Source organism: Podarcis erhardii (genome assembly GCF_964252035.2).
Source record: "Podarcis erhardii genome assembly, chromosome: 11".
NCBI lineage: Eukaryota > Metazoa > Chordata > Lepidosauria > Squamata > Lacertidae > Podarcis > Podarcis erhardii.
In genome coordinates this window covers 30,972,763-30,997,870 of record NC_138501.1, presented here as the reverse complement: position 1 = coordinate 30,997,870, position 25,108 = coordinate 30,972,763, and the positions used below count along the sequence as shown (strand labels likewise).

The following is a 25,108-nucleotide window of genomic DNA, read 5'->3' as shown; positions in this document are numbered from 1 at the left end:
AATGCACTGAAGTCAACAGGATTGCACCCAAGTTCCTTATTGTATACTGAAAACAATAGGACATTTCCTGGAATATCCTAAAATACTAACATAAATAATTGAAACTGAACGGCATTTTTTAAAAAATGAGCTAAGTACATTTTGTGACTAAGTATCATGGTTTTATTATTATATTGTGCCTACTTGCTATTTTCTAAAATTTCATAGTCCACAAAGGGTTTCCCCAGCCATTAGGATGAATTATTTATTCACCGTATATCTGTTCCAAGTTCTAAAGTGCATTATGAAGTGTACATAAAACTTTGATAAACTATTAAAAGAAACCTATGGATACTACTCCCATTAAAAGGTGTAATATCTGAGAAACCAGTTTCCACCGTATCTTTCTATCCCAACAATTTGCATTTTTACAGCTTGCTTCCGGCATTCTCTCTAGCTTTCCCATAAGATGAGTCTTATTTTCACTGATCGTGAAGCTTTTTATGTTTAAAACAATTAACTAAAAGGCAAAATGGCAATCGGGTGGTTAAAGCAGATCCAGAAAGATCTAGAACAGGCCAACCGGCAAACTGAGTCCTTATCAAATTTTATTGAAGACATGGCCAAAAAAAAAAAAAATCGCTCAATATTCCCCCATTGTTTTCAACAGTTACGTAATAGAGGTTCTCAGGCAATTGGTCATCTAGGGCCTAGAGCCAACCACCTACATACGAATACCACTCAATTTCTATTTTGAGTTTACACGCAAGAAAAACAGCAATTGAAATCCCAGTGCTGGGAATATTCAGAGCCACTTTTGTAAGCTGCGATAACTTTCACTGGCATTATCAATGAAACCTAGCAGGCATATTCTGTAGGCTCAGAAGGTATTCATTATTTAGCATTGGACTAGAGACCTCAGTGCCGACCGACACTTCATAACATTTTGTATAAGGGACTCAGGAAAGATGAAATAAGTGGAGGAATTGCCCAGCAACACAGGACACTGGGGGTTGTCTGTCCGTAATATTCAAAACAGTGCAGCAAGTTTAACCTTAAAAACCGAAAAAATAATGGTAATCACACCCTTGAGTTATGTAACTTTCATATTACAAAAAAAGTACAGCTTTACCTATGGCACTGTCCAATAAGGGCTATTTTGCACATACACGTTTGGAAATTTAAGTGATGGTCTACCACACCAAAGAACTTTCATATCTACCCTGATGTATCTACAGTGGTACCTCGGTCTACAAGCAACCTAGTTCACGAACTATTTGGAACATGAACACTTCAAAACTGGAAGAAGGTGTTCTGGTTAGCGAACGTTTTTTTGAATCCGAATGTACTCTGTTCGGGGGTGCACTTCTGTTTTGAGTGCCACACTTTCATTGTCCGGCAGCAGAGAAGGGGGTCATCACGGCATTTCCCACAGCTGCTGCGGGAGGGAAGCTGCGTACCCACAAGCCAGCTGGTTTGCGGGTGCGCAACTCCTCCCCCCCATGCTGCTGCGGGAGGCACATGCTCTAAGGAGCATTTTCCGCATTGGGGGAGGAATCTGTGTGGATCCCAATTCAGCTACTGATTGATTGATTGATTGATTGATTGTGTGACTGCGGAAATGGATAAAAGCACCCCATCCAAACAATGACTATCATCAGTGCAGGTAAGAAAAAAATAATAATTTTAATTTTTATCATCTACAAGACTGTTTTATTTATTTTATAGTACAGTACATTGATTATTGCTTTCATTTTATGGATCAATGGTCTCGTTGGCAAAATTCATGTTAAATTGCTATTTTAGGGGTTCTTTTTAAAAGTCTGGAACAGATTAATCCATTTTGCATAGACTTCCGGGACAGATTAAGTTCATAAACCAAGGTACCACTGTACTCTCACTTTACATTACATAGAGTAGGAACTAGTCATCAAGATTAGAGAATTTGCTGTGTATTGTGAACTGGAAAACATAGACAGAAAGTTAACCTAGGAATTTTAAAGGGGGGGCATTCTTTAGTAAATTCTCTAGAACTATGCATGCCTCTTTCCTGTTCTGTGAACCTTCCACAAAACACAGCTGATTAAGTAGATCATGCCACAGCCTAGTTTTATTAGTTCTGTGACAAAGAATAGTTCTGAAATGATCACAGAATAAAATCCTTCATCTTGGTTGTGTTATTTTTGCTGAAGGTAATAATACAACCAGATATATCAAACATGCCAATCGATTCACCCGTAATTTAATAAAACCCAGAAGTGTGAAAGGAAGGGATAAGTTAAGTTCACATGATTCTTATTTTTCTGGGTGATTTTTAAAATATGTAGACTAAAATCTGCAATGTAAGAAAATCTGAGGGGAAATGAATAATTTCTATGCGCGCACATGGCTCTTCTATATGTGATCTTAACAAATGTACATGGTTGTAATACATTAAAATATAGGGTTACCTTTGTTTCTTCAGCCTAAAGGGCAATTAATGATTCCCTCTGAAATACTGACATCATTGAAACTGCTGTTGCAAATGCACTTGAGGCAGCTTTGTCTCATTGTGCTGTTTTTTTAAAAAAGTTAATAGTTCATACCACATCAATAAGTCATACATTTTGCAAACACCTAATGGGCTGCTATGGTAAAGAGGCCAGAAAGCATTTCAAAAACCACAATATGATCATTCAGCCCCTTTCCCTCCAAGAGAAACAAGACACTAGTTTAACTTTCTTTCTTAGTTCTTTTTTTTAAAAAAATAATGTTTTAAAAGTCTTTAGAAAATGGAAGGTTAAAATTGCACAGGAAATCCTCTATTTACATAAGCCAAGTCTATGCAGCTAACATGTCGTTCAGTACCATAATGATAAAAGCTGCATAATATTGCTTCATTCACTGAGGCTAACCTGAATGACTAAAGGAAGGATTTTCAGTGAGGATTAGCATGAAAAGCAGGATCCACTACAAATTAACACCCTATAGAAATAGTTTTGCTGGTTGAAATATTCCCAGTGCATGTGACTATAATGTTTCTGCACATTGGGACTGAAATGACATATGACTTAATTCAATTTGCCATCTGTCTTAAACAAACAGGGATGTTATTCCCCAAGAGATGTTTTCCCCAATTCGTTTCCACTAAAAATCCTGCGATTGATGCTTTATTACAGCTGAACATGAAACATTGTATTCTGAGGTCTGAGACGTGTCTCAGATTTACCATCACCAATAAATAATACAGAGATACTTCCAGAGTGCTCTATCTGTGTATGGGCAGCATGAACACCTGCTCCTTAGACAGCACGTTTACCTGCAAATTTTTGTACTGTTCAATTAAATGCATAGACAGAAAGACATACCACCAGGGGCTGCATAAAACAATGTTGTCCTGTCAGTGCAAGGAATTCTGCCTGTGCAATGGGACCTTCTGCCTGCTGTCTTCATATATTCCCCAATCGGCTCTGGGTACCCCCCAGAACAGATTACGGGGTGCAAGGAGACGAGAGGATGCTCCATTGTGTAGGCAGATATCCTGGTGCTAATGGGGACAACTTTGTTGGGTACAACTCTAGATGTTTTGGACTAATATATGCATAAGCCCCAGAAAGCATGGCAAATGGTCTGGGTTAATGTAGTCCAAAATATCTGGAGAGTACATGGGTTGAGGAAAGCTACTTTAAGCTGCACCACATTGGCTAGAAAAGGTGGGATCATGTTAACATTAGCTGTGCAGCAATACACAACTGACTTGTACAGTTTTGCTTTGCCACAGCAGCTACATGCCACCCCAAGCACAGAACTGCTGGCATAACCACCATCCTATGGCTTGCAAAGTTTCTGGGCTGGGACTGGCACAACCTTGTCTTGCAAGTCCATTTCCCTGGTTTGAAAGTGCATCCCAGAATCCTTTCCCCCCATTTCTTGTTGTTCTAGGGCAACAGCACTGGAAGAAACAGGAAAAATGCAGCAGAGGACACATTGCACAATCCCAGAAATGAAAGAGCATGTCATGGGATACTGGGATACACGGGATACGCTGCTATACATGGATTTAGTAGCATACATTTTTTAAAGGAAGTCTACAAGGAATTAGATGCCCTCTTTGAAAAGATGCCTACATGGGGAGAGAGCTCTCTTTCAGCCTAAATTGCCTTATTCAGTTTTACGAAACAAAATGTATGAATTCTGTATGAATTATTCTGTTAAGGGTAAAGGTAAAGGTAAAGGGACCCCTGACCATTAGGTCCAGTCGTGGCCGACTCTGGGGCTGCAGTGCTCATCTCACTTTATTGGCCGAGGGAGCCGGCGTACAGCTTCCGGGTCATGTGGCCAGCATGACTAAGCCGCTTCTGGCAAACCAGGGCAGTGCACGGAAACGCCGTTTACCTTCCTGCTGGAGCGGTACCTATTTATCTACTTGCACTTTGACGGTCTTTCGAACTGCTAGGTTGGCAGGAGCAGGGACCAAGCAACGGGAACTCATCCCGTCACAGGGATTCCAACCACCAACCTTCTGATCAGCAAGTACAGTTGTAGAGTTGGTGGAAATCACCCCCTCTCCTCACACGAATGGAGCAGCAATTAGGACCCAAGCTGCCATTTTTACATGTTTTGTTTGACTCAAAACGACTTCTGTTTCAGTGTATCTGAAGAAGTGTGCATGCACACGAAAGCTCATACCTAGAACTAACTCAGTTGGTCTTTAAGGTGCTACTGGAAGGAATTTTTTTATTTTTTATTTTTATTTTGTTCTCACACCTCAAAGCAGCCTGCTATTAAATTACATTGCTACACCCACCCCACCCACCCTCTGAATCCAGGGGCCAAGCATTGCCCTACAAGGACCTTCAAGTGCTGGTCCTTAGTATATCTCTCACTTTGGGTGAAAGGAATCCTGAGTTCATGCTTCTCTCAGCAGCCATAATAGGCAGAAGCTCGATGTAAGTAGGTTAAGTAGGGAGTCTCAGGATTTTCCAGTCTGCGCAAGACCACAGAACATTTGGAATACGGCTTTTTGTCTAATGTCACTCACCAGATATAGCAAATTAAATGATCACTTACAATTGTTACAAGCATCCATGTGACCTGTGCTGAAGGAGAGAGTATGATGGCAGAGTCTACTGGATTTTGAGGGATCACCCATGAATGCTTGCTGGGAAGAAATGTCCATGTTGAGCTTGACCTGGTTTTCAGGAGTCCTTGTTAAATCTGAATTTGGCAGGTTCACGCCACGCATTCTGTCCTGATAAACTAGAGATGAGTTCGATCTGTTGAGGCGGTTTAATGACATCTGTACTATGGCTTCATTTAGGAAGACTGAATTCTCACCACAAAAGCAGTCCGACTGGTTGTGCCCCATGATCTGTGCAAAGAAAATAAAAAGGGAAATCTAAGCAACTCAAAGCTCTATCCTATCCTCTGACAATACATCCCTTTTTCACACCTTGGTATCATCAACCGGCTTCCCCCAAGAGCAAAGGTTCGGAAGAAAAACCAGTCATCCATCTGCTTCCAGGAAGAGAATAAAGAGAAGCAAAGTTTACATGATGCAAGAGAAAATATAACATATGTCCATGGGAAGCCTCCTTCTGCATTGACGCGTTTAGGATTGTTCTCTGGCTGCTCCCTGTGACGTCAACATATGAGAGTGCTGGAGGTGAAATAGTTAAACAGGTTACCCAATCAAAACCCAGGGGCATGGAGTCAGAGGGACTATAAAACCAGCTCTGGGAGAGGCGAAGGGGGGAGTTCGTTGGGAGTTGGGTGGTTGGTTGGAGTGGAAGTGAATTGGGATAGAGTCTGTGGGTAGGTTGAGTTAGTGTAGCGAAATAAGCTGAGTCAGGAACAGTTAGGGGCTAGGCAGACAAGTAAATATCTGAGAGGTGGTTTAGTGAGTGAGAGCAGGTAGCGGACGTTATAGGTCTGGATAGGCACCCCATGATTGTAATTGACCGATACAGTTTATGAAACCACACGCTTGTTAAACTGCAATAAATTAACAGAAGTTTATGTTCCAATTTAACCCTGACTGGACTCAGTATTGTATCAGGTAGGGCCTGGGTGGTGGCAGCGAGAAATAAAGTGGTGGCACAGGGATCAATAGACGGTGAAACGTCCGGGGACCCTGTGTGATCGCCACACTCCCCATCACCCTCTCTTCTCTAAACAGTGAGGCCTATCAGAATGGTACTACTCATACTTGCATAGATGTAGGGATACTGCAAAAACAGCCTTGGCCTCGAATCAGTCATCTCAACCTTTAGTACTTCCCCAATATCCTTTTGTGATTTCCTGTTTCACTATTTTCTTTATTTACTAAATTTCACAGGGTGGTTCACGACATAAACTAGCCTTCACCATCCTGGTGCCCCCCAGATGTTTTGGACAACAATATCCATCAGCCTCAGCCTGCATTTGGGTCCAAAAATACAATGGTGCCTTGCAAGACGAAATTAATTCGTTCCGCGAGTTGCTTCGTCTTGCGGTTTTTTCGTCTTGCGAAGCACGGCTATTAGCGGCTTAGCGGCTATTAGCGGTTTCGTCTTGCGAAGCAAGGCCTTAGGGAAATTCGTCTTGCGAAGCACCTCGAAAAACGGAAACCCCTTTCGTCTAGCGAGTTTTTCGTCTTGCGAGGCATTCGTCTTGCGGGGCACCACTGTATCAGGAGGACACCGGGTTGGCCAAGGCTGCCCTAAACAAGATACAGTAAGTGGGGCAAATGCAGTAGTGGAGAGAATGAGCTGGGAGAGGAGAAGTCCCTGTTCACACCTCACCTCAGCCATGAACTTGCTAGGTTGGTTCAGAGGCACATGGCTCTCTCACAGCCTCAGCGTCCCCTCTGCAACGCAGGGGCAATGAAACTGTCCTCCCTCAAAGGGCTTTGGTGATGATCCCTAAGCTAATGTGCACCAGGCAAGTAGAAAAAGTGCTAGATAGCCCAAGTAATGTTCTTCTGGAGAAGATCCTGCATACCTCATTGTTCCCTGGGGAGATCTCTGCAGGCAGGCTGCTCTGGCGGCTGTGCTTCCAGTGGCGCAAGATCTTCTGCTGCAGCCTGACTGTGTCCCTCTCCTTCCCCACCATCCTCTGGCTCTCCCTGAGCCTCTCCAGGTTCTGCTGGTAATCCTGCAGCTGGACGTCCAGCTCTCCCTGGTTTTTGCAAAGCAGCTCCTCTCGGTTCAGGCACTCTTTCTCCTTCTCCAGCAAGCAGGTCTCTCTCGCCTCGTGTTCTTGCTGCCGCTGCTCACACTCGCGGTGCCAGCGCTGCTGCTCTTGCTGGAACTGGTGCTGCAGCTTCTGGATATTTGCGAGTTCCTCTTTGGGTTTGAAGTTCCGGTGCTTTTCTTGCTCCGGGAGGGAGGTGCTACGGAAGCTGGGACTCCAGCTGGACCTTTCGTGTTCCTGCTGGAGCAGCTTATGGAGCTCAATGTGGCTGTCCTGGATGGTTACGGCTGCCTTTTCCCCAAAAGACAAACGTAGCATCAGTTTCCATTAGATTTTGAGGTGCAAATGGAAGGGACATCATTTAAAACCTTACTCCCAATGGACAGGTGCAATTAACATCATGGGTTGACCACAGCTGGGGGGGAGACCCTAGCAAAGGCTCCAGAGGGCTTGGGAGGTCACTGCCTGATCCAGGGGCACTTGATACTGTCAATTCTGGGGAGGATCCAAATGGGGGTGAATTTCCCTCAACCTGTTCTTACACTCCATCAGTCACCGAGGCCCTACATCCCTCTGCGCAGCTGTTAGGGTCTGGCTCTGAAGCTCCCACTGTGCCTCCTGCTCCACCTTCCCCACCTTTGGAGTCAGACGCAGAGTCTATCCCCGTCTGTCCAAAGAAGGATGTTGTGCTTGACCCCTCCACCTCTCAGGAGGCAGGGACACCTCTCCCATCACCTGCATCCCCCAGATATCAAGAGGTGTGAACAGATGGTCCAGATTTCAAGCGAGGCAGGTTACTTGCTAAGAAACAGAACCGCTTTCTGGCTAAATTGTGCCCGCCTCGTTCCTTTACAACAGGGCTACACCGGGCATATCGTTGCTGGATCAGTGTCTTCACCTGAGAAGCCATCTTACCTGCTATGTTGTTGTGTATAGAGATGTTTATTGCCTGCTTTGCCTTTGATTTGCAAATGTATTGTACTAATTTGAACATTAAAGCTTGGAGAAAGAATCAGCCTCTGAGTATGTGTGCCTCTTCCAAGGGGAGCTGGGACAATGATATAACTATCAAATGGATACATGCCCTGCTAGCTCAGGTGTGGGAGGAAGGCAGGGGAACTTCCATGTGCCTGGCCTCCCAGCTGTGGTGTCACGGCTGCTTAACTGGAGAGGAGAGGGAAGGTGAGGTGAGGTGGCAGGGAGGTCAGCACTGTGCAGGCACATCCACAGGGCCAAACTAGGCTTCTGCCAGTGTGCACACATAGCACCAACCTCCCCATCACCTTGCACACACACCCCATACATGGCAGCGATGCTGCTTCTGGTAGTGCACAGGTGTGCTGTAGTTCCCTCTGTTCACCAGCCACTCCTGTGTTAGACATGGATTTATGCAAGAGTAAAGACAGACACTGAGAAGTGTGGTGGAAGTGGTGACTTCAATTGGCTGGCATCTGTCTATCTTGAGGGACAATGGAGTGCACCTCCAGGGGCTGAAGTCAAACTGCTGCATTGACAGCACCAACGTGAGCTCCCTGGGGTGCAAGCTTGTATAGTGTGTATGGAGGCCCTGGACTGCCCAGATGACAAAGACTCCCCTCTCAGTGGCCCACAAGAAAGCAGAACAATATGTTTGGCTCTAGCTCAGCTGCAGGAGTTGCCGGAAGGAGGCATACAAGTAAATTTAAATTAGTACCCAAGTTGAAATGAAACAAAAATAACTTGACATATTTTTTTCTAGAAAGGTGGAGGCAAAGTGGAGGATAGCCCAGTAGAAACCTTGTGTGGGTGGCAGAGAAGGCTGTTGCTGACGTGAAGCATCTCTGGGTCCGGAAAATCATCCCAATTTGCCTCACAGTTGGGCCGGCCCCGAGGCCTCTTGCACCTTTAATAGCTGTGTGGAAGAGGGGATTTCAGCAAGTGCAGCTCACTTTGCAAACTGCTCCTGCTGCAATTCTCTTTTCCGCACAACTCTTAAAAGATACAGGTGTCCTCTTGCATCTGGTCACACTACTTCCAACAGCAACACCAAAGCAGAAGGGGAGAAACGGAATGGCAATGGGATGCCCTCTGCTCCGGCCAGCAGGACATCCGGCAGTAGCCCATGCATGAGCTACTCTTTCCCCGCCTGCTGCAACTAGCAAGGGGCCATTGTACAGCTCTGTACCTCCATTTGCTGGGCCCTGCACAGCGAGGATGGGATCAGGCCCCTACTTTCCAGGACCAGTGAAGGTGGTGTTATAAACAGACAGATTTCTGCCAAAATATTTGTTTCATTCTAATTCTCAAAAAAAAGATAGCAGTTGTGGGCAACAAACACACAATTTCGTCAATACCTGGATGCTGTACAAGAGGCGGGTTAAATTCTGGATAGTCTGTACAATCTAAAGAAAGAAAAGAAAAGTTTGTCGTTGTTGTTTACAAAATACAGTAAGTTCCAAGGCAAACAATATTAGTAGATTTTGTAATGGAAGCAACTCACCTCAGTTTGCGCAGAAGCAGCAAAATGCTTGCCTCCTTCCTACAAACATACAATGAGGTTAGCTTTTTTTTGTAGTAGACCTAGACTGCCACCTTCTGGTAAGTCTCTTACAATGTCTAAATACTTGCATTTTGCAAATGTCAGGGGGTTGTGGGGTGTTTTTTTTAAGCAATGGAGTGTGCTAGAAATGGTGTGCTACAAAATTAATCATGCATTCTTGGTACGAAAGAAGTAAGTGGATTTAAGGATTCTTTAAGGTGGTTGCTTATTTAAATTGCTCCGGCGATGAAAGTGCTGTGGCAAGGTGAAGTAGGGGGTCTGGAGAAGGCATAGCTGTCAACCTTCCCTTTTTTGCGGGAAATTCCCTTATTCCAGTGCCGTTTCCTGCTGCTTCCTGCTGCTATCCCGGATTGTTAGATATCCCGTAGACTGTCCCCAGGACAGGTGAGGCTGCTGATCCCTTATTTTCAAATCGAAAGTTGACAGCTATGGGAGAAGGTGGCAATAGGGGTATAGTATGGGGGGGACTCAGGCCCTCCAGGCTGCTCTATCTGGCCCTCAGGATTCCCCCAGGCCACAAGCTTCCCAAGCTGCCCCCTGCCGCCGCCCCCATCAGCCCTGTTTCACACCCTCCGTGCATATATTTGCCTGGCTGAACTAACCTGGAACTGTGACAAGGCTTCTTGGCTGCCTTGACAGAGCATGGAAAGGAATGGGCGAATATGGAAAAGAATAGCCTCATGTGCAAACACGTATTGCTCTTCCCACTTTTGCCCCTGGCTCCGCACGTCGCTGGCATGTGACCCCTGGAATCTGCCTGGAGGGGAGGGAGTGTGGCCATTGGGCTGGAAATGCCTTGCCACCTCTAGGGTAGAAGGTGATAACCAGGCGGAAAGGACTGGGCACTGCGTGTATCAGATTTGGCACCTTGATATTCCTGAACAGAAACACCGTGTGCATGGCTCTGACAGAATGCTCACCAAGTAGCCTACCTGATCCAGCATGTGAGCTTCTGTGAAGCTGTTTGCATCATTGATATCTGAATCACAAGGCTCTCTATCCACCTTCAATTCTGTATCTAACGATTAAACCATCAGGAAAAGACAGGAGTCAGATGTACAAAATTAAGTGTATAACACATGTAACCATTCAGCATAAATTATTCCTAGTTCTTCCCCTGCACTGTTCTATCTTCCTCCTTTTTCTCCTTTTTTCCTTTTTTGTTCCACTTCTCCAATTCATTTCCTTAAGTTCTAATATCCCAGTTGTGATACCTGCATTTTCAGCTTTTTATTTGTCTCTCTGCACTATCTTCAAAAATCAATAGTATTTTACATTTTAACACCAAATTAGATAATAGATAGATAGATGATCTATTAAAGCCATCCAATTAGACTTTAATTTGATTTTGACCTGTTTTTAGGAGGTAATTTAATTATTGATTTTATACTAATGTTATATATTTGATGTTACCGCCCTGAGCCCGAATTCGGCCAGGGAGGGCGGGATATAAATAAAAGTTTGATTTTTATTATTATTATTATGATAGAGGCAACTGAGGACTGAGCAAGCTCTCTTGATTTCTGGTTGCTGTTTTTTTTTTAAAAAAACTGATATGGTAATTCTGTGCCAACAGGAATTTTGGGATGTGCAAAAAGTATGCAATTTAAGGAAAGATACGCAAATCTTTATGTTTGTTTTTGCATAATTTTACTTTTGTTTTTCAAGGGTGGAGGACAGGGCAAAGAACTATGCAGACTACTGAGGCACCCGTACCTAATATTGGTTGTCCACATGATTTATCAAAGTGTGCTTGTAGTTTGTATGTAGGATTGTAAACACATTCATGACTCCTACAGCACCACTCTCTATAAATCATGGGAGCTTGTGCTTGAACTGGAGACTACCACATCAAGTGTTTAGAGGCCTAGCAGACATTACTAGGACAGCTGCAGCCCACAATATAGAACTGGCGGAACTGGCCCCATCCTGTAAACTGTAACATTCATCAGAATATCTGTCCTTTAAAAAATAAATGTTAATAGAAGGTATTAAAATAAAATGCCATTCACATTTTAAAGGGATGGCTTTAAATATCTAATATGAGTAATGTCTCTCAAGCAAAACAGAAAGTCACACACTACACATCAGATTATTTAGTGAAGTTGCAACACAGAAGAAGAGAAAATACTTTGCCAGTGATTTACAGGACAGTCCTGAAAATGTATTTCCACAAATGGCTCCTATGTGGAGATTCCTCTTATTGGATGAACTGGCCCCAAGTAAGTATACAGAATATGAAGCACTTTTCTTTGCTGATCCTGTTTTGCATTACATTTTGAAAAGGATTAAATAAATAAGCATGGTAAATTTAGCACTGGGACAATTAAAAGGTATTAGTGCTTACTAACAATCAGTGAAAGATTCGCAGTCTTCAGCTTCACCAAGACGTTCTGTCATGCTCGATTCTTCAGTACTCTCTTCTGTTGAGAGGTCTGTTTCATTCATCTGTGATAATCTTACAGCCGCATGGAGGTTTTCCGCTGTAGAAAGAAAGTAAGTTTAGGCTTTCAGTCAATAATTTAGGGTATCCCCCCCAATTAATGCTGGTGAGTGCATGTTTCCCTTATATCAATTATGAACTATTTCTTCTTCTCCATGTGAAACAACTATGAGTGACTATTGGAATCATTTAAAGTTATTTTTACATTGCATTCCTTAACCTTTATTGGTGTATCGACTTTCTAATGAGCAGCTTATAAGCATGATGTTTTTTTTAAATCTGAACAAACTTAGTCATGAATCAGAAAACTCACTGTAGAAATTTGATGATGTGACAGATTTAGCAAGAAGGCTGTTCTCCTGAACCTTTTACCTAAAACAGCTGTTGCTCTCCAGATGTTGTTGGACTACAACTCCTATCAGTCCAAGCCAGCATGGTGAATGGTTACGGATGTCAGGAACTGTAGTTTGATAACATCTGGATGGCCACAGTTTAGCCAACCATCTTTTAAAGCCTGGGTCTAGAACACCAGAGGTGTATCAGGTCTTTGTCCCATACTTTCAAGAGGTGCATATTAAGAAAGGGTCATGAAGAGAGAGAGAGAGAGATCTTTTTTGCACTTTGATGCTGGCTCCCCAGGTTTGGATTCACATAACTGGTACTTTGAGCCACAGCTTAATAGGAGCTGTTGTACAATAGTGACCAAACGCACAGTAGTCACTGAATGTGGTGATTTTACAAGAGACATGTGGAAAAGTGTGAAAAGCGACAAAGGAGAGGACATGCCCATAGGGAAGAGTGGGATGCCCATGGATGAAGCCTTACCTTCCTTGAGAGCAGCTGCCAGGAGTGAGGCCACTTGAGGTGTTTCTCCGGAGTCTGGTTTTATCAGCAGGTGTGGTTCTACATGGACATCTTCAAAGCCACTCATGTCTCCAAGCTTTGCATAGATATTCAGCTTATCTTCTAAGTAGCTACAGATCTGTTGGTCCTGGTTACTCAAAATTACTGCCAAGATACAAATCCATGCATTAGGCCAACAACCACCATCGTTATTGCTTACTACTCTGTATGCTGAATCACTATTGGGAGAGGGGACCCCATCTGGCTTCTGTAACATGAAACTGATTTCTGACTGTTCCAATTTCTTTGTCTACTTCAGCAAATTATCATTATAACGTTGCTTTTCAACAGCTGCATCACGCTAGTATGCTAAGCCCAGAACACTAAAGAGGCATGGTTGTTGCCAGAGTGATTGTACATCTACATCAGAATACCTTCCCACAGAGCCACAGCCATTTCTCAGCGGTGCAACCTCACCTAGTTGTCATGTGGTACCTTACCATGAAGAAATGGCTCCCATGTGGCGATAGGGGCTTGTGAAAGAGTCCTGTGAAGGTAGACTAAAGGGTCTAGGTTGTCAATTGCCCGCAAGCCAGAGATTCCCCACTGCTGGAATGCTGAAAGTTGCCCCACAACCATTGGCAGCTCCTATTACTCAGAAGTCAGGGTGAACTGAGGGGTGGCGGCAGACACAGGTGTGAATGTCGGAGGCCCTCAAGGTAGATGGGTGTTCTTTACACCAAGTATTTTTTTTTTTTAAAGCCATTTTATTTCAAGAGAACTAGGGCAAATACCATACCTTGACATTTTTGAATTTTGGCTGCTCTGGCTTCAGCTATTCTTCGGTCCTCATCAGATTCGCTCATTTTTCCTTCTTCCTCTGGACAACTGGATGAAATGTAAACAAAGAGAATACAGCCAACTCTCTCTCTCTCTCTCTCTCTCTTTCCCTCTCAAGCAATTAATGTATAAAATAGAGGTGTGTATGTGCAGACACACACGCAGCACAAGAAGCAAAACATATGCAGACAAACTCCCATTTTGCACTTAAGAGTATATGCAAAATCTCAATTTGTGTCATTCCACAATGGCTATTCCTGGTCTTGACATGTTTAGAAGAAAATGTATTTGATCAGATTATTTTGTTGCTGTGTGTAGTAATATAGAAAGGCAGTACAGTGGTACCTTGGGTTACATACGCTTCAGGTTACATACACTTCAGCTTACAGACTCTGCTAAATCGTTCGGCGGCAGCAGGAGGCCCCATTAGCTAAAGTGGTGCTTCAGGTTAAGAACAGTTTCAGGTTAAGAACGGACCTCTGGAACGAATTAAGTACTTAACCCAAGGTACCACTGTATATAAATTAAAAGTGAAGTGAAGTGAAATGTGACAACGGATTCATTTATTTGTTTTTTGAACAGAGCACAATATGAAGCAAATAAGTTTGCAGGACAATCCTATGAATGTTTACTTGGAAGTAAGTTCTACTGTATTCAATGGAATTTACTGGCTCTTAAGCATGCTCAGGATTGCAACAGCTATGTATTTTCTACCACTAGTAACTACAGTTTAATGATCTCCCATGCTACCTGTATATGTCTCCTTAAGAAAATCACATCGATAAAAGAAAATCTGCCAAACCAAAATCAAATCTGAACCAGCATTTCTAGGCATGATTTACACTCAAGTAAAGAAATAAATAAATGTAAAAAAAAGCAATGCAGAAAGGGTCTACCTGTACCTTTCCACTGCCTCTTGAACCTGCCTCATCCAATGACTGCGTTCCTCTTTGGAACTGGTATGAATTTCATACATCTCAGGCCCAGTAGACGAGGCACTAATCAGGAACATCCCTCTCTCCTCATTGGCTACTTCTCTGACAATAAGTTTCTGGAGGGCTATAACTGCAGGTTTCTGGTCCTACACAGAAGGAACCACGAAGTATTTATTATTACTATTGTCATCAACATCATTACTATTACTACTACTACTACTTCTACTACCACGACCAACCCTACAACAGCAGGTCTCAGGGCAGGTTACAAACATCTAAAATTAATAATTTAAAACAGATTAAAGTCACAGGAATAGGGCAGGCCCTGAAAACACACATTTCAGGTGTCAAAGGCCACAGTAAACGGGTGTGTTGTCAGTAGAATGTCAGAGCAATTTTTAATCATGGAAACTTTGGGAGAACAATTATGTTTGAAATGCACTGCAGGTCTTTGCAGATACCAGTATCAATCAGGACTAGTATAACTCGCTTTATTCGGGAAAGCACATGGTCTTTCATGTTACTGAATGTGCATCGCATTTTCCTTTAATGTGACCTGTGTTGCAGAATAAAATCACTGTATGCACTGGTAAAATGTCTCTTGCATACTAAAAACTCTGTTTTATTACTGAATGGATAATAATGACCATGTTCCAAGACTTCTGGGGTGAGATACTTTGGGTACTCTTTATTTAAATGCACTGGGCTTTAAAATACATAACTTTGGCTGGATCATGCCCAGTGTTTATTATGTTCACATATTATAAATAAAGTATTTAACCCTTGTGTAAAAAAAGTATTTATTCACAGCATACTTGGGATTTTGTTAAACTACACAGCAGCATATAAATGTTTGAAATAAATAAACCTTGATAAAAGGTTTTATGATTAGACCAGATACCAAAAAGAAACCCAGATATAACTAACAGGCAGGTACCAAAAGAAGAAGTCTGGATACAGGCATTGTTACATGATATAATACAAAAAGTGCAATTAACATTTTTAGATAATCATACTTACAACAGCCGCAAAAATATATTTTTGATCTTTTTCTTGTAAAAACAACATCACGTCATTTAGAAGGAGGGCTAATATATCTTTCAAAAAAGAAAGGAAATAAGTATCACAAATTAATTTCTTACTTCATCATAACAAATAAAAAAATGGAAGCAAACACGATTAAAATACATAAATAAAAATGTCTGAAAGGTACCTATATCTAAATCACTAAGACTAAATTAAAATTCTAAAAATGCCTTTAAAACATTTCTTCTTTTATCTTCCAGCACTAGGCTCAAGATAAAACAATATTTACCAAGGTCTTCACCATTCAAGGAAATTCTCCCCTGCCCTCCCCAGCAAAGGCCTCGGCAGAAACTTTACTTTAAATAAGTGAATTGCACATGAATGGTTTGGGACCAGATTGCTTAAAACAAGGCTAGGAAGAAGGTAAATCATTATCTACTAGAAGATTGCTAGGAGATTTGTAGTAGATCACCTATAGTAGAAGGGTTTCTGACTCAACAGCAGCAACAAATAAACAGCCTTCTCTCCCCATCCTGCAAATAGCTTGGGAGTACATTTGTGTGGAAATAATTTGTGAGCTTGGTTCAAGTACTGATCACATATTTCTAGGCTGCACATATAGTAGGCTCAGAAACATCCAGTTACTTAATACTTTTATGTACTTCTGCCTTGTCTTTGCCACTGCTAGACCTGGCTCAGGCTGGTGGACCTCAACCCAAATATCCCACTAGCCTGGTCTGGCCACATTTACTAGAAGGACTGCCTGCCTTGAAATCAATCTCAGAGTGCCTTGATCTCTGGCCCACCACTAAGAACCATGAGATTAGTGGGCACCATGGACAGGGGCTTTTCAGTGATGGCCCCACAACTCGGGAATTCCCTTTGCACGAATTCCAAAGGAAATGCCTGCTTACTGGTGGCTTTTAAGTGGATTTAAAACATATATATTTAATTTGCCCCGCCTTCCATTGATGGCTTTGTTTGACTTCAATTTTTATAATGCTATATTGTTTGACACATTGTATTTATTAACTCCCGTGAGCTGCCTTGTGAAGGCTTTACTCTAAAATACAGGATATAAATATGTGAAAAAATAAATACATTTAAACCCCCAGTTTTGAGGAGGTTTAAAGCTCTTCAAAACTGTGGTTTAAGAATCACGTTAGAAAGCAGGCCACTGATGTAAAATATGTTACAACCAGAATTACTTTTGTTCTCATTCCTTATTTTTGTGGAAAGAGATAAATGATCGAACAATCTTAACTTTGGGGGAAAATTTAATGTAAGAAAATGGTGTATCTGTTTAATACTCAATGTTTCAAATCTGTAAAGGCAAACCAGAAGACTGTGTTCTCTTTTCCATCATGTATATGGATCAGTGCCTAAATATGAGACACCTTTTCCTACAGAATAGTTTTTTATGCCACTGTGTCAGAAACCCATGTCTCTTGTTTAGAAGCCAAAGAGAGATAACAATACACAATTCTTCAAAAGCATGCAAGGAACTTAAAACTGCAAGGACCTTTGAAGCGTCCCGTAGCCGTTTTCCAATAGACTAAACCTTCGTGCAGAAGTGTCCTCTCTTTCTTGATCAGATCCTGCTTCCTGAAAACATGGCCATTTTTCAGCTTGGTATATGTTTTGTTTTCAATCTTACTGAGAATCTCCATCAATTTCTGTTTTTTCTCATATTCATTGACTTGCAAATCAACTGCTGCAATCATATCCTTGATTAGGCAAAGGGCTTTACATAAGTCTTGGTGTTCTTCAGTTCCTTCTATAGAAAAGCAAACAAATATATATACACAAATATAAGAATATATACACACACTCTCTGTATAAGCAAAGAAGGGAAACCATTTCTCCTTAAATAACTGGAGTGGATTTTCACAAGAGATGCCCAAGCGCATGTTTTTCAATTTATTTCTGTACATAGTTCATGGCCTATGAATTCCACCCTAAAAAATTCTAATTAAATATGTGGTTCTGAGGCTTTTCATGTATGTGGTTTGAGACGAAAGCACATATAATGATAATAACTGTTCCAGAATTAATATCTGCATTCCTTTTCCATGCAACATATGCTTGCTTTGCATTACTGAAAATATGGCTTCTGCCCTTCTGGGTCCCAGTAATAATCAAAGATATAATGGCGAGGCCAGTTCTTGCCACTGCTTTCATTCAAGAAAAAAACACCTTGGCGAAATGGGTTCCTATAAAAGCAAATGGAAGGGAGACGTGAAATTCTGATCCACCTGTTGTTTACTTTAGGTGGATATTTTCCTGTTCACAATGTGAGAAACTAGGGAAAAATCTTTGGTACCCCTAGTGTTATTCAACAGAGCAAACCTTGATAATTTCTGATGGCATGTGAATTAAAATTATGGCTTACCTTTGGAATACTGCAATATTCTCTCCACCAGAACTGGGTACTTTGTGATTCTTTGAGTAACAAGCAGAATACATTCTGGGATTCCTCTACGTCGAGCCAAAAGATTACTGTTCCGTAGCTTTAAAAACAGATAGAATTTTTAAATACAGCCCTTGTTTGATGTATTTGATACGCAGGTTATGTTTAGCCTATGTTTAACAGGGTCCTCTTTTTCTGATTAATTCCAATGAAAATTCATATTATTCTCTTTATCTAGCTACAACATTTGTATGATTCAGTCAATAAGATAACTAACTATATAACTGAATTGTTCTGAAGGATATGATAAGTTCCCCAATCATTAGAGCAGCCATCCCTAACCCATTGCTTCCCATCTGGCATTGTAATACAACACCCATCATCCTTGACCATAGGCCATGGTGGCTGAGACTGATGGGCGTTGAGTCCAACAACATCCAGGGGGGAAGATGCTTTCTGGAATGCAACTATAACACTTATGTAAATAAGCATTCCTACCTGTAATACCTTTTTTTTTCTTTTTTACATTGTGAATCTCTCCTGCCAGATTAAGGTAATTTTTACTTATCTTAGTTTTAAGGTTTGCATCATCAACCTGGTCGATAGAAAACAAGGTCTTCAACGGATTAACTAGTGTGAATTATTACTTTAGTTTGAAAGGTTATTGTGGTGGTTTTGAAATAAAAATAATCCAAATGAAAGAAGACCAGCACTAGTGGCTGGAACACCTGGGATGCTGAAGAGGACAACTAACTATCGTTGGTGGTGTCCAACATATCTCTTTTGCTCCTTCTGAGCCTAGTGAGAAGACCTAGCCCTGAAGATCTCAAAACTATATTCAAGCTAGGCTTCTGTGGGTCATCAGAATACAGCAAAATTCAGCACTAAGGGGGTCGGGTTAGCTTCCTTGCTTTGTGTTGCTAATCTTGATTTGCATTTGTTATTAAATTTAGATTTTATTAAAACAAAACAAATTCCTTCCAGTAGCACCTTAAAGACCAACTAAGTCAGTTCTTGGTATGAGCTTTCGTGTGCATGCACACTTCTTCAGATACACAGTTTACACTTCTTCTTCAGTGTGTATCTGAAGAAGTGTGCATGCACACGAAAGCTCATACCAAGAACTGACTTAGTTGGTCTTTAAGGTGCTACTGGAAGGAATTTGTTTTGTTTTGACTATGGTAGACCAACACGGCTACCTATCTGTAATTAGATTTTATTGTAATATTAAATACGTTGACTTTGTTGTATTTGAATTTGTTGTTGAGTTTTGTAAGAAACTATGTGGATTTCTTTGGCAAGGGGGGTTTCCCCCAAATCTGATACTGTATTTTGATAGTAAGTTGAAATTCATTGTAAGCTTTACTAAACTGATTTTACACTCAATTTGTTAAATTTTACATTTGTTAAAGCCTCACTTACAACTATGGACCTGTTTTTAGAATAGAATTTAGCTCAACAACATAAATGACCTATGCCGATTAATTTTGTGCCTGCACAAGGTAATATATTCAGTTCTTTAAAAGAAACCTCTGTTAAAGAAAAATTAATTATATAATAATTAATGCATAATAATAATTTGCATAGGACTTTCAAGTGTTCAAAGTGCTTCACATACATGATCCAGTATCCCCATGATCATTATCTCTCATCGTACAGACTGAGGAGGGGGAGATTGAGGATGAAAGAGAATGACTTGCTTAGGGCTACTAGTGAATTCAAGGCACACAAAGTTCTAACCAGCGACTTCCAGATTTGCAGCTCAGACTCGAGCCTCTGTGCTACACCAGCTTTGTTCAGGCATGTTACTATTAAGGATTCATTCATTCCAGCATTTTTTCTACAGAAGTAGCTGAGATTCCAGGATTGCAGGGGGTTGGACTAGACAACCTTCGGGGTCCCTTTCATCTCTACAGTTTTATGATTCTAACTCACCTGCTATTGCCAACTTACTTTGATGAAGTTCTGAAACTTTTTATTCTGCTGCAGTTCTTTGAAAAGACTCACTGCTTCTTTCTGATGACTACAAAATTCCCCATATATCATCTTCATTTTGTTTGCATTCTCTTCTGAAAACTGATAAAAAGCAGCAATTAAAAATAGTACTCATGGAATATCAAATGCCTTACATTGAAAATGTTACTAAGCCATACAAAGCCATGCACATCAGTCAGATTAATGGCTAACCTCTGAAGGCAGTGGGAATCAAATAAAGTCTACACATGTCTGACTAAAATTTATGTATTCAGTGGAGAGTTTTCACGTAAGTAATAAGACTAATATGTAGCCCCCCCCCCCCAATATTTAATTGTGGCCAAAGGTATCCAAAGGATTGTTTTTAACAAAGACTAATTCACTATATGAGGAAATAAGTAAGCCATTTACAGGCCAGAAGTGAAGACTGATTATGTTCTGCATTATTAACATAAGCAATAAAATCCCATCCCACCCCCCAAAATTGTCATGAAAATTCATCAGCATTTTGTACGCTGTTTTGAATAATATTCACATTTTTGCAACCAATTTCCCCTCGTGTGTGTGTGTGTGTGTGTGTGTGTGTTTTCAAGGGGTTAGTCTGGATGATACCAGACTCCCTTGTAATTCCTGGGGTTAAAATCTAATGAGGATTCCATTGCTGAATTAGCTAGGCAGGTTTTTTGTGATATAAAGGTCATAGTTGTCACCATAGGTACCACCTAAGTATGGTCTAACAAAGGAAGTTGCTCTGTGCCAGAGGGCAAAAGGGTGGGCCCCTTCCCTCACCTGGCTTGTAGTGAGAAAGACAGAAATCACAGAGTTTCGTGAGCTAAGAGCTGGGATAGAAGAAGGGAGAAGCCAGGGAGACAGAGCCATGCTTGACTTCTGTCTGAATCCAAGGCTGTGACCAAGGAAGACACAAGACCTTTTGAGGTGTTAGTGCTGTGAGCCTCTCCATCTTGGGGGTCAGGTTGTATATATGTGTACATAAATCATACATCAGAAATACACCACAGTCTCTGCTCTCCCCCATTCGAAGGAAACCAAACCCTGGAACCTCTGGGAGTGGCGTGCAACAGTATGTTATTTTCACTAATACATGCATTTATTGTGTACACTGGTATATGCATTTTGGTACACATTACCGGGCAGGAGAAAGGCATTGCAAAATTTGGAGAAGTGAGAATTTTGAAATATGGCTGTTTCGGTTGACATTTTGTTTTGCAAAGTGCAAATTACGGAGGTTCACTTCACAGACTGGATCAAAGTTCTCCTCCCATTCCTAGTTAGATATTCAAGGTGTAAACCTTGCAGATTACTAATATTGAATTAAATTTCTCCTCCGTCCCACTGATCACAGTAAAGTTAATAAGAGTAAAAATGAATAAAATTGTTCAGCTCAGTGCCTTACCTGCTGCACAAGGATGTCTCCAATTCTGCTAATTACAAAATTTCTATCACTGCCCTCCTCACATGATTCCTGTCGTCTTTCCTTCATACTGCAGAAGAACTGCTGGTGAAGTTCTAGCAGTTCATCTAAACAGGGGAATATTTTGTCCACAGTGCTGTGATCCAGCTGCAATTCTTCTTTCATTCCTTTTCTGAATATTTTAGACATAATGAATAGGGTATGGATGTGATGTACTTCTGTCTGCATCAGCTCTGCAGTGAAGAAAAAGAAAATGCACAATTAAATAAATCAAAACTGACTTCCAATAAACTAAGAGTCCCATATTTTAAAAAACGGGGGTTAAGGCCAGCATACAAGGACACTATACAGTCGTACCTTGGTTTTCGAACAGCTTAGTTCTTGGACATTTTGGCTCCCGAACATGACTGTTCCAGTTTGCAAACTATTATTGGAAGCTGAATGTCCGATGGTGCTTCTGTGCCTTCCGATTGGCTGCAGGAGCTTCCTGCAGCCAATCAGAAGCCGCGCTTTTGGTTTCTGAACGTTTTGGAAGTCAAACGCTTTTGGTTTCCGAACACACTTTTGGTTTCCAGACTTTTGGAAGTTGAATGGACTTCCAGACTTCTGGAATGGATTCCGTTCAACTTCCAAAGTACGACTATATATGGTAAGCAAAGTAGAAGGAATGTATCCGCTATTACAAGGCATGTACAATGGTACCTCAGGTTAAAAACTTAATTCGTTCTGGAGGTCCGTTCTTAACCTGAAACTGTTCTTAACCTGAAGCACCACTTTAAGCTAATGGGGCCTCCCGCTGCTGCCACGCTGCTGCTGCACAATTTCTGTTCTCATCCTGAAGCAAAGTTCTTAACCCGGGGTACTATTTCTGGGTTAGCAGAGTCTGTAACCTGAAGTGTCTGTAACCTGAAGCGTATGTAACCTGAAGCGTATGTAACCCGAGTTACCACTGTAGTACATGCAAGCAGTACTCCTGAATCATCAAAATAAGTACAATTTTAGCAATTAATGATACATTTTCATTATCTCTGGTGCAAGAAAAAATGTGGGTACATTGTGATGAATACACTCGTTGTACTTTGTTTGCCATATATTGTGTCTTTGTATGCTGGCCTGAACCCCTGGTGTGTTTTTTTCTATTTCATACAGCGGGTTCCTTATTTTTGTGCTCACCAGCAGTTCCGGCATGGTTTACCTCATCATCTGTATCTAGTTATACAGAACATTAGACTAAATTTTAGAATACTGACCAAAAATCACATCTTGCCGTTTTATAATGTCCTTTTCCTGCTTATTGCAAAATGAAGGGTCGACAACAAGACTCCAGGATTCTGCCTCAAATTCTAATGCATCGGTGCTGAGGTCGCTCCACAGTGAGGCATCAACGTCGTCTGTAGCTATCAAAGTAAAAAGTATTTAATATACCAGCCACATAAATATGAGCATGCGAAGGTGGAACTCAGGCAGTGATTAGATAATAACATAAATCAGATGTAGGGTTGATTTTTTTTGGTGCACACAAGCAACACTGATGGACCTCAGTTATGAGATTGCATGAGCACATGACGCAAATCGGGAAGTCACAGATAGGGCTGAAAATGTGTGATTCTGCATCTCAGGCCTTCTTCCATATATACGGACTCAAATACAGTGGTACCTTGGTTTAAGAACAGCTTAGTTTATGAACAACTTGGATTAAGAATGCTGCAAACCTGGAAATAGGTGTTTTGGTTTGTGAACTTTGCCATGGAAGCAGAACATGTTCCGCTTCATGTTGAGTGTGTCCCATTTGTAAATTGAGTCCCCCGCTGCTATGGGAAAGCAAGCCTTGGTTTAAGAATGCTTTGGTTTAAGAACGGACTTCCGGAATGGATTAAGTTTGTAAACCAAGGTACCACTGTAATGAGATCCTGTTCAGAGACCCCGCTGCGGGTGTGCCACACAAACACACGCACCAAGTGTGTTGGCTGCTGGTAGAGGGCCCTCCGATGATAGAATTCATCCCTAGAGAGGCTCACATAATGCTTTCCCTATGATTATTTCAGCACAAAGACTTTTTAGTTTTACCAGGTCTTCTTAAGAAATCCGTGATCTTATTGTTCTGAACCATAGTTTATATGCTTTTGCATTTTTCTCTGCTGGAAGAAGCATTATGCTGGAAACTGAATTTTTATGGTGTTTTATCATTTTTATGTTGTGAGCTGTCTAGGAAAGAATGTTAGCAGGTAGGCATACATAAATATGTTAAATTGTTTTTAGTGTTAAATCACTTTGAGGTGTTTCATAGGAGGTGGTGCATAAATAAATAAATCCATATAGGCAAGAAAACCACTAGAAAAGAGATAGATATGTATTTTTAAAAGCATGATGCTGAGATGAAAAGGGAGCTGGTCCTTGCAAGCAAGAACTATAAAGCTTGCAAAGCTCTTGCGATCCTTGCTGCAGAATTAGGAATAATGAAAATGGAAATGTGAGCAGATGTTTACTTATTCGTCATTACAAGTGGTACTATTTTATACACACTTCTTGTTAATATATTACACATTTACACATGTCAATAGTATCACACTGAGTTCCCCATATACCTTCAATTATAAAAGAGTCAACTGACGAAGCAGTCCCTATTGATTGCAACAGCTCTTCAGAGTGAGACCGAGATCTCCAGCTACTGGTATCGGTATCTGATTCCAAAGGTGACATGGATTTCCTAGGGTAAAGCAAAACCATACAGGTGTAGTGACTCATTTAGATAGCATCATGTTTACTGCAAGACATCAGAGAGTGCCATTTTACCTTTCAAAACTGGTACCTGGAACACTTTTGGATAAGGGGTTTGATGGCTGCAGTACATCTTTTTTTACAGTAGATAATCCAATGGGTGTTGAGGTAGAAGGGTGCATTGAGGACATTGTTGGCTGTGGAACATCTCTGAATGATGGATCTGGAAGGTCAAAGTTTCAGGTATTTCAGATATTGGACAAGTTTAACAAAGTGCTCTGTATCTGTGTCTTTGGGGAAAGCTGCAGCTTAGAGGGTGAGCACATGATTTGCACGTAAGAGGTTCCAGAATCAACTCCCAGCATTTCCACATAAGGCTGGGAGGGACCACTATCCGAAACTTTGGAGAGCTGCTACCAGTCAGTGTAGACAATACTGAGCTAACTGGACTAAGGATCTGATTTATTATAAAGCAGTTTTCTATCTCCCAATGGCAAACTATGGCTATGATACCAAGAGCTCTTATATTTCACTCAGCTGATTTAAATAATAATACAGTGGTACCTTGGTTGTCAAACAGCTTGGCTCCCGAACAAATGGGCTCCCAAACGCCGCAAACCCGGAAATAAGTGTTCTGATTTGCAAACATTTTTTGTTCCAATGCAGCTTGTTCCAATGCAGCTTCTGCAGCTTCCGACTGAGTGCAGGAAGCTCCTGCAGCCAATCAGAAGCCATGTCTTGATTTTTGAACGGTTTAATGGACTCCCGGGACAGATTAAGTTTGGTGACCAAGGTACCACTGTAATAATTTTGAGTT

General features: G+C 41.4%; 1 protein-coding gene and 1 pseudogene across 6 annotated transcripts in view; one reads left to right on the top strand and one right to left on the bottom strand.

Moving 5' to 3' along the window:
• ARHGEF28 (Rho guanine nucleotide exchange factor 28) overlaps positions 1–25,108 on the bottom strand; it is a 134,607-nt gene that overhangs the window by 18,756 nt on the left and 90,743 nt on the right. For 3 of the 5 annotated variants that reach the window (XM_081881169.1, XM_081881166.1, XM_081881167.1), the window contains exons 19-35: positions 24,367–24,514; positions 24,159–24,280; positions 22,824–22,970; positions 21,556–21,806; positions 20,121–20,243; positions 18,150–18,267; positions 17,280–17,534; positions 15,752–15,828; positions 14,699–14,877; positions 13,756–13,844; positions 12,939–13,121; positions 12,022–12,153; positions 10,603–10,688; positions 9,611–9,649; positions 9,465–9,512; positions 6,940–7,422; positions 5,029–5,329 (exon numbers count right to left, since the gene is read on the bottom strand). In XM_081881169.1, the coding sequence (XP_081737295.1) occupies positions 5,029–5,329; positions 6,940–7,422; positions 9,465–9,512; positions 9,611–9,649; positions 10,603–10,688; positions 12,022–12,153; positions 12,939–13,121; positions 13,756–13,844; positions 14,699–14,877; positions 15,752–15,828; positions 17,280–17,534; positions 18,150–18,267; positions 20,121–20,243; positions 21,556–21,806; positions 22,824–22,970; positions 24,159–24,280; positions 24,367–24,514 (2,781 nt within the window). The remainder of the gene's footprint in view (positions 1–5,028; positions 5,330–6,939; positions 7,423–9,464; positions 9,513–9,610; positions 9,650–10,602; positions 10,689–12,021; positions 12,154–12,938; positions 13,122–13,755; positions 13,845–14,698; positions 14,878–15,751; positions 15,829–17,279; positions 17,535–18,149; positions 18,268–20,120; positions 20,244–21,555; positions 21,807–22,823; positions 22,971–24,158; positions 24,281–24,366; positions 24,515–25,108) is intronic. The other 2 variants (XM_081881168.1, XM_081881170.1) reach the window with 1 other exon arrangement.
• The window catches only part of LOC309352632 (craniofacial development protein 2 pseudogene), a 244,138-nt pseudogene that overhangs the window by 167,173 nt on the left and 51,857 nt on the right, over positions 1–25,108 (top strand). The window lies entirely within an intron of this gene.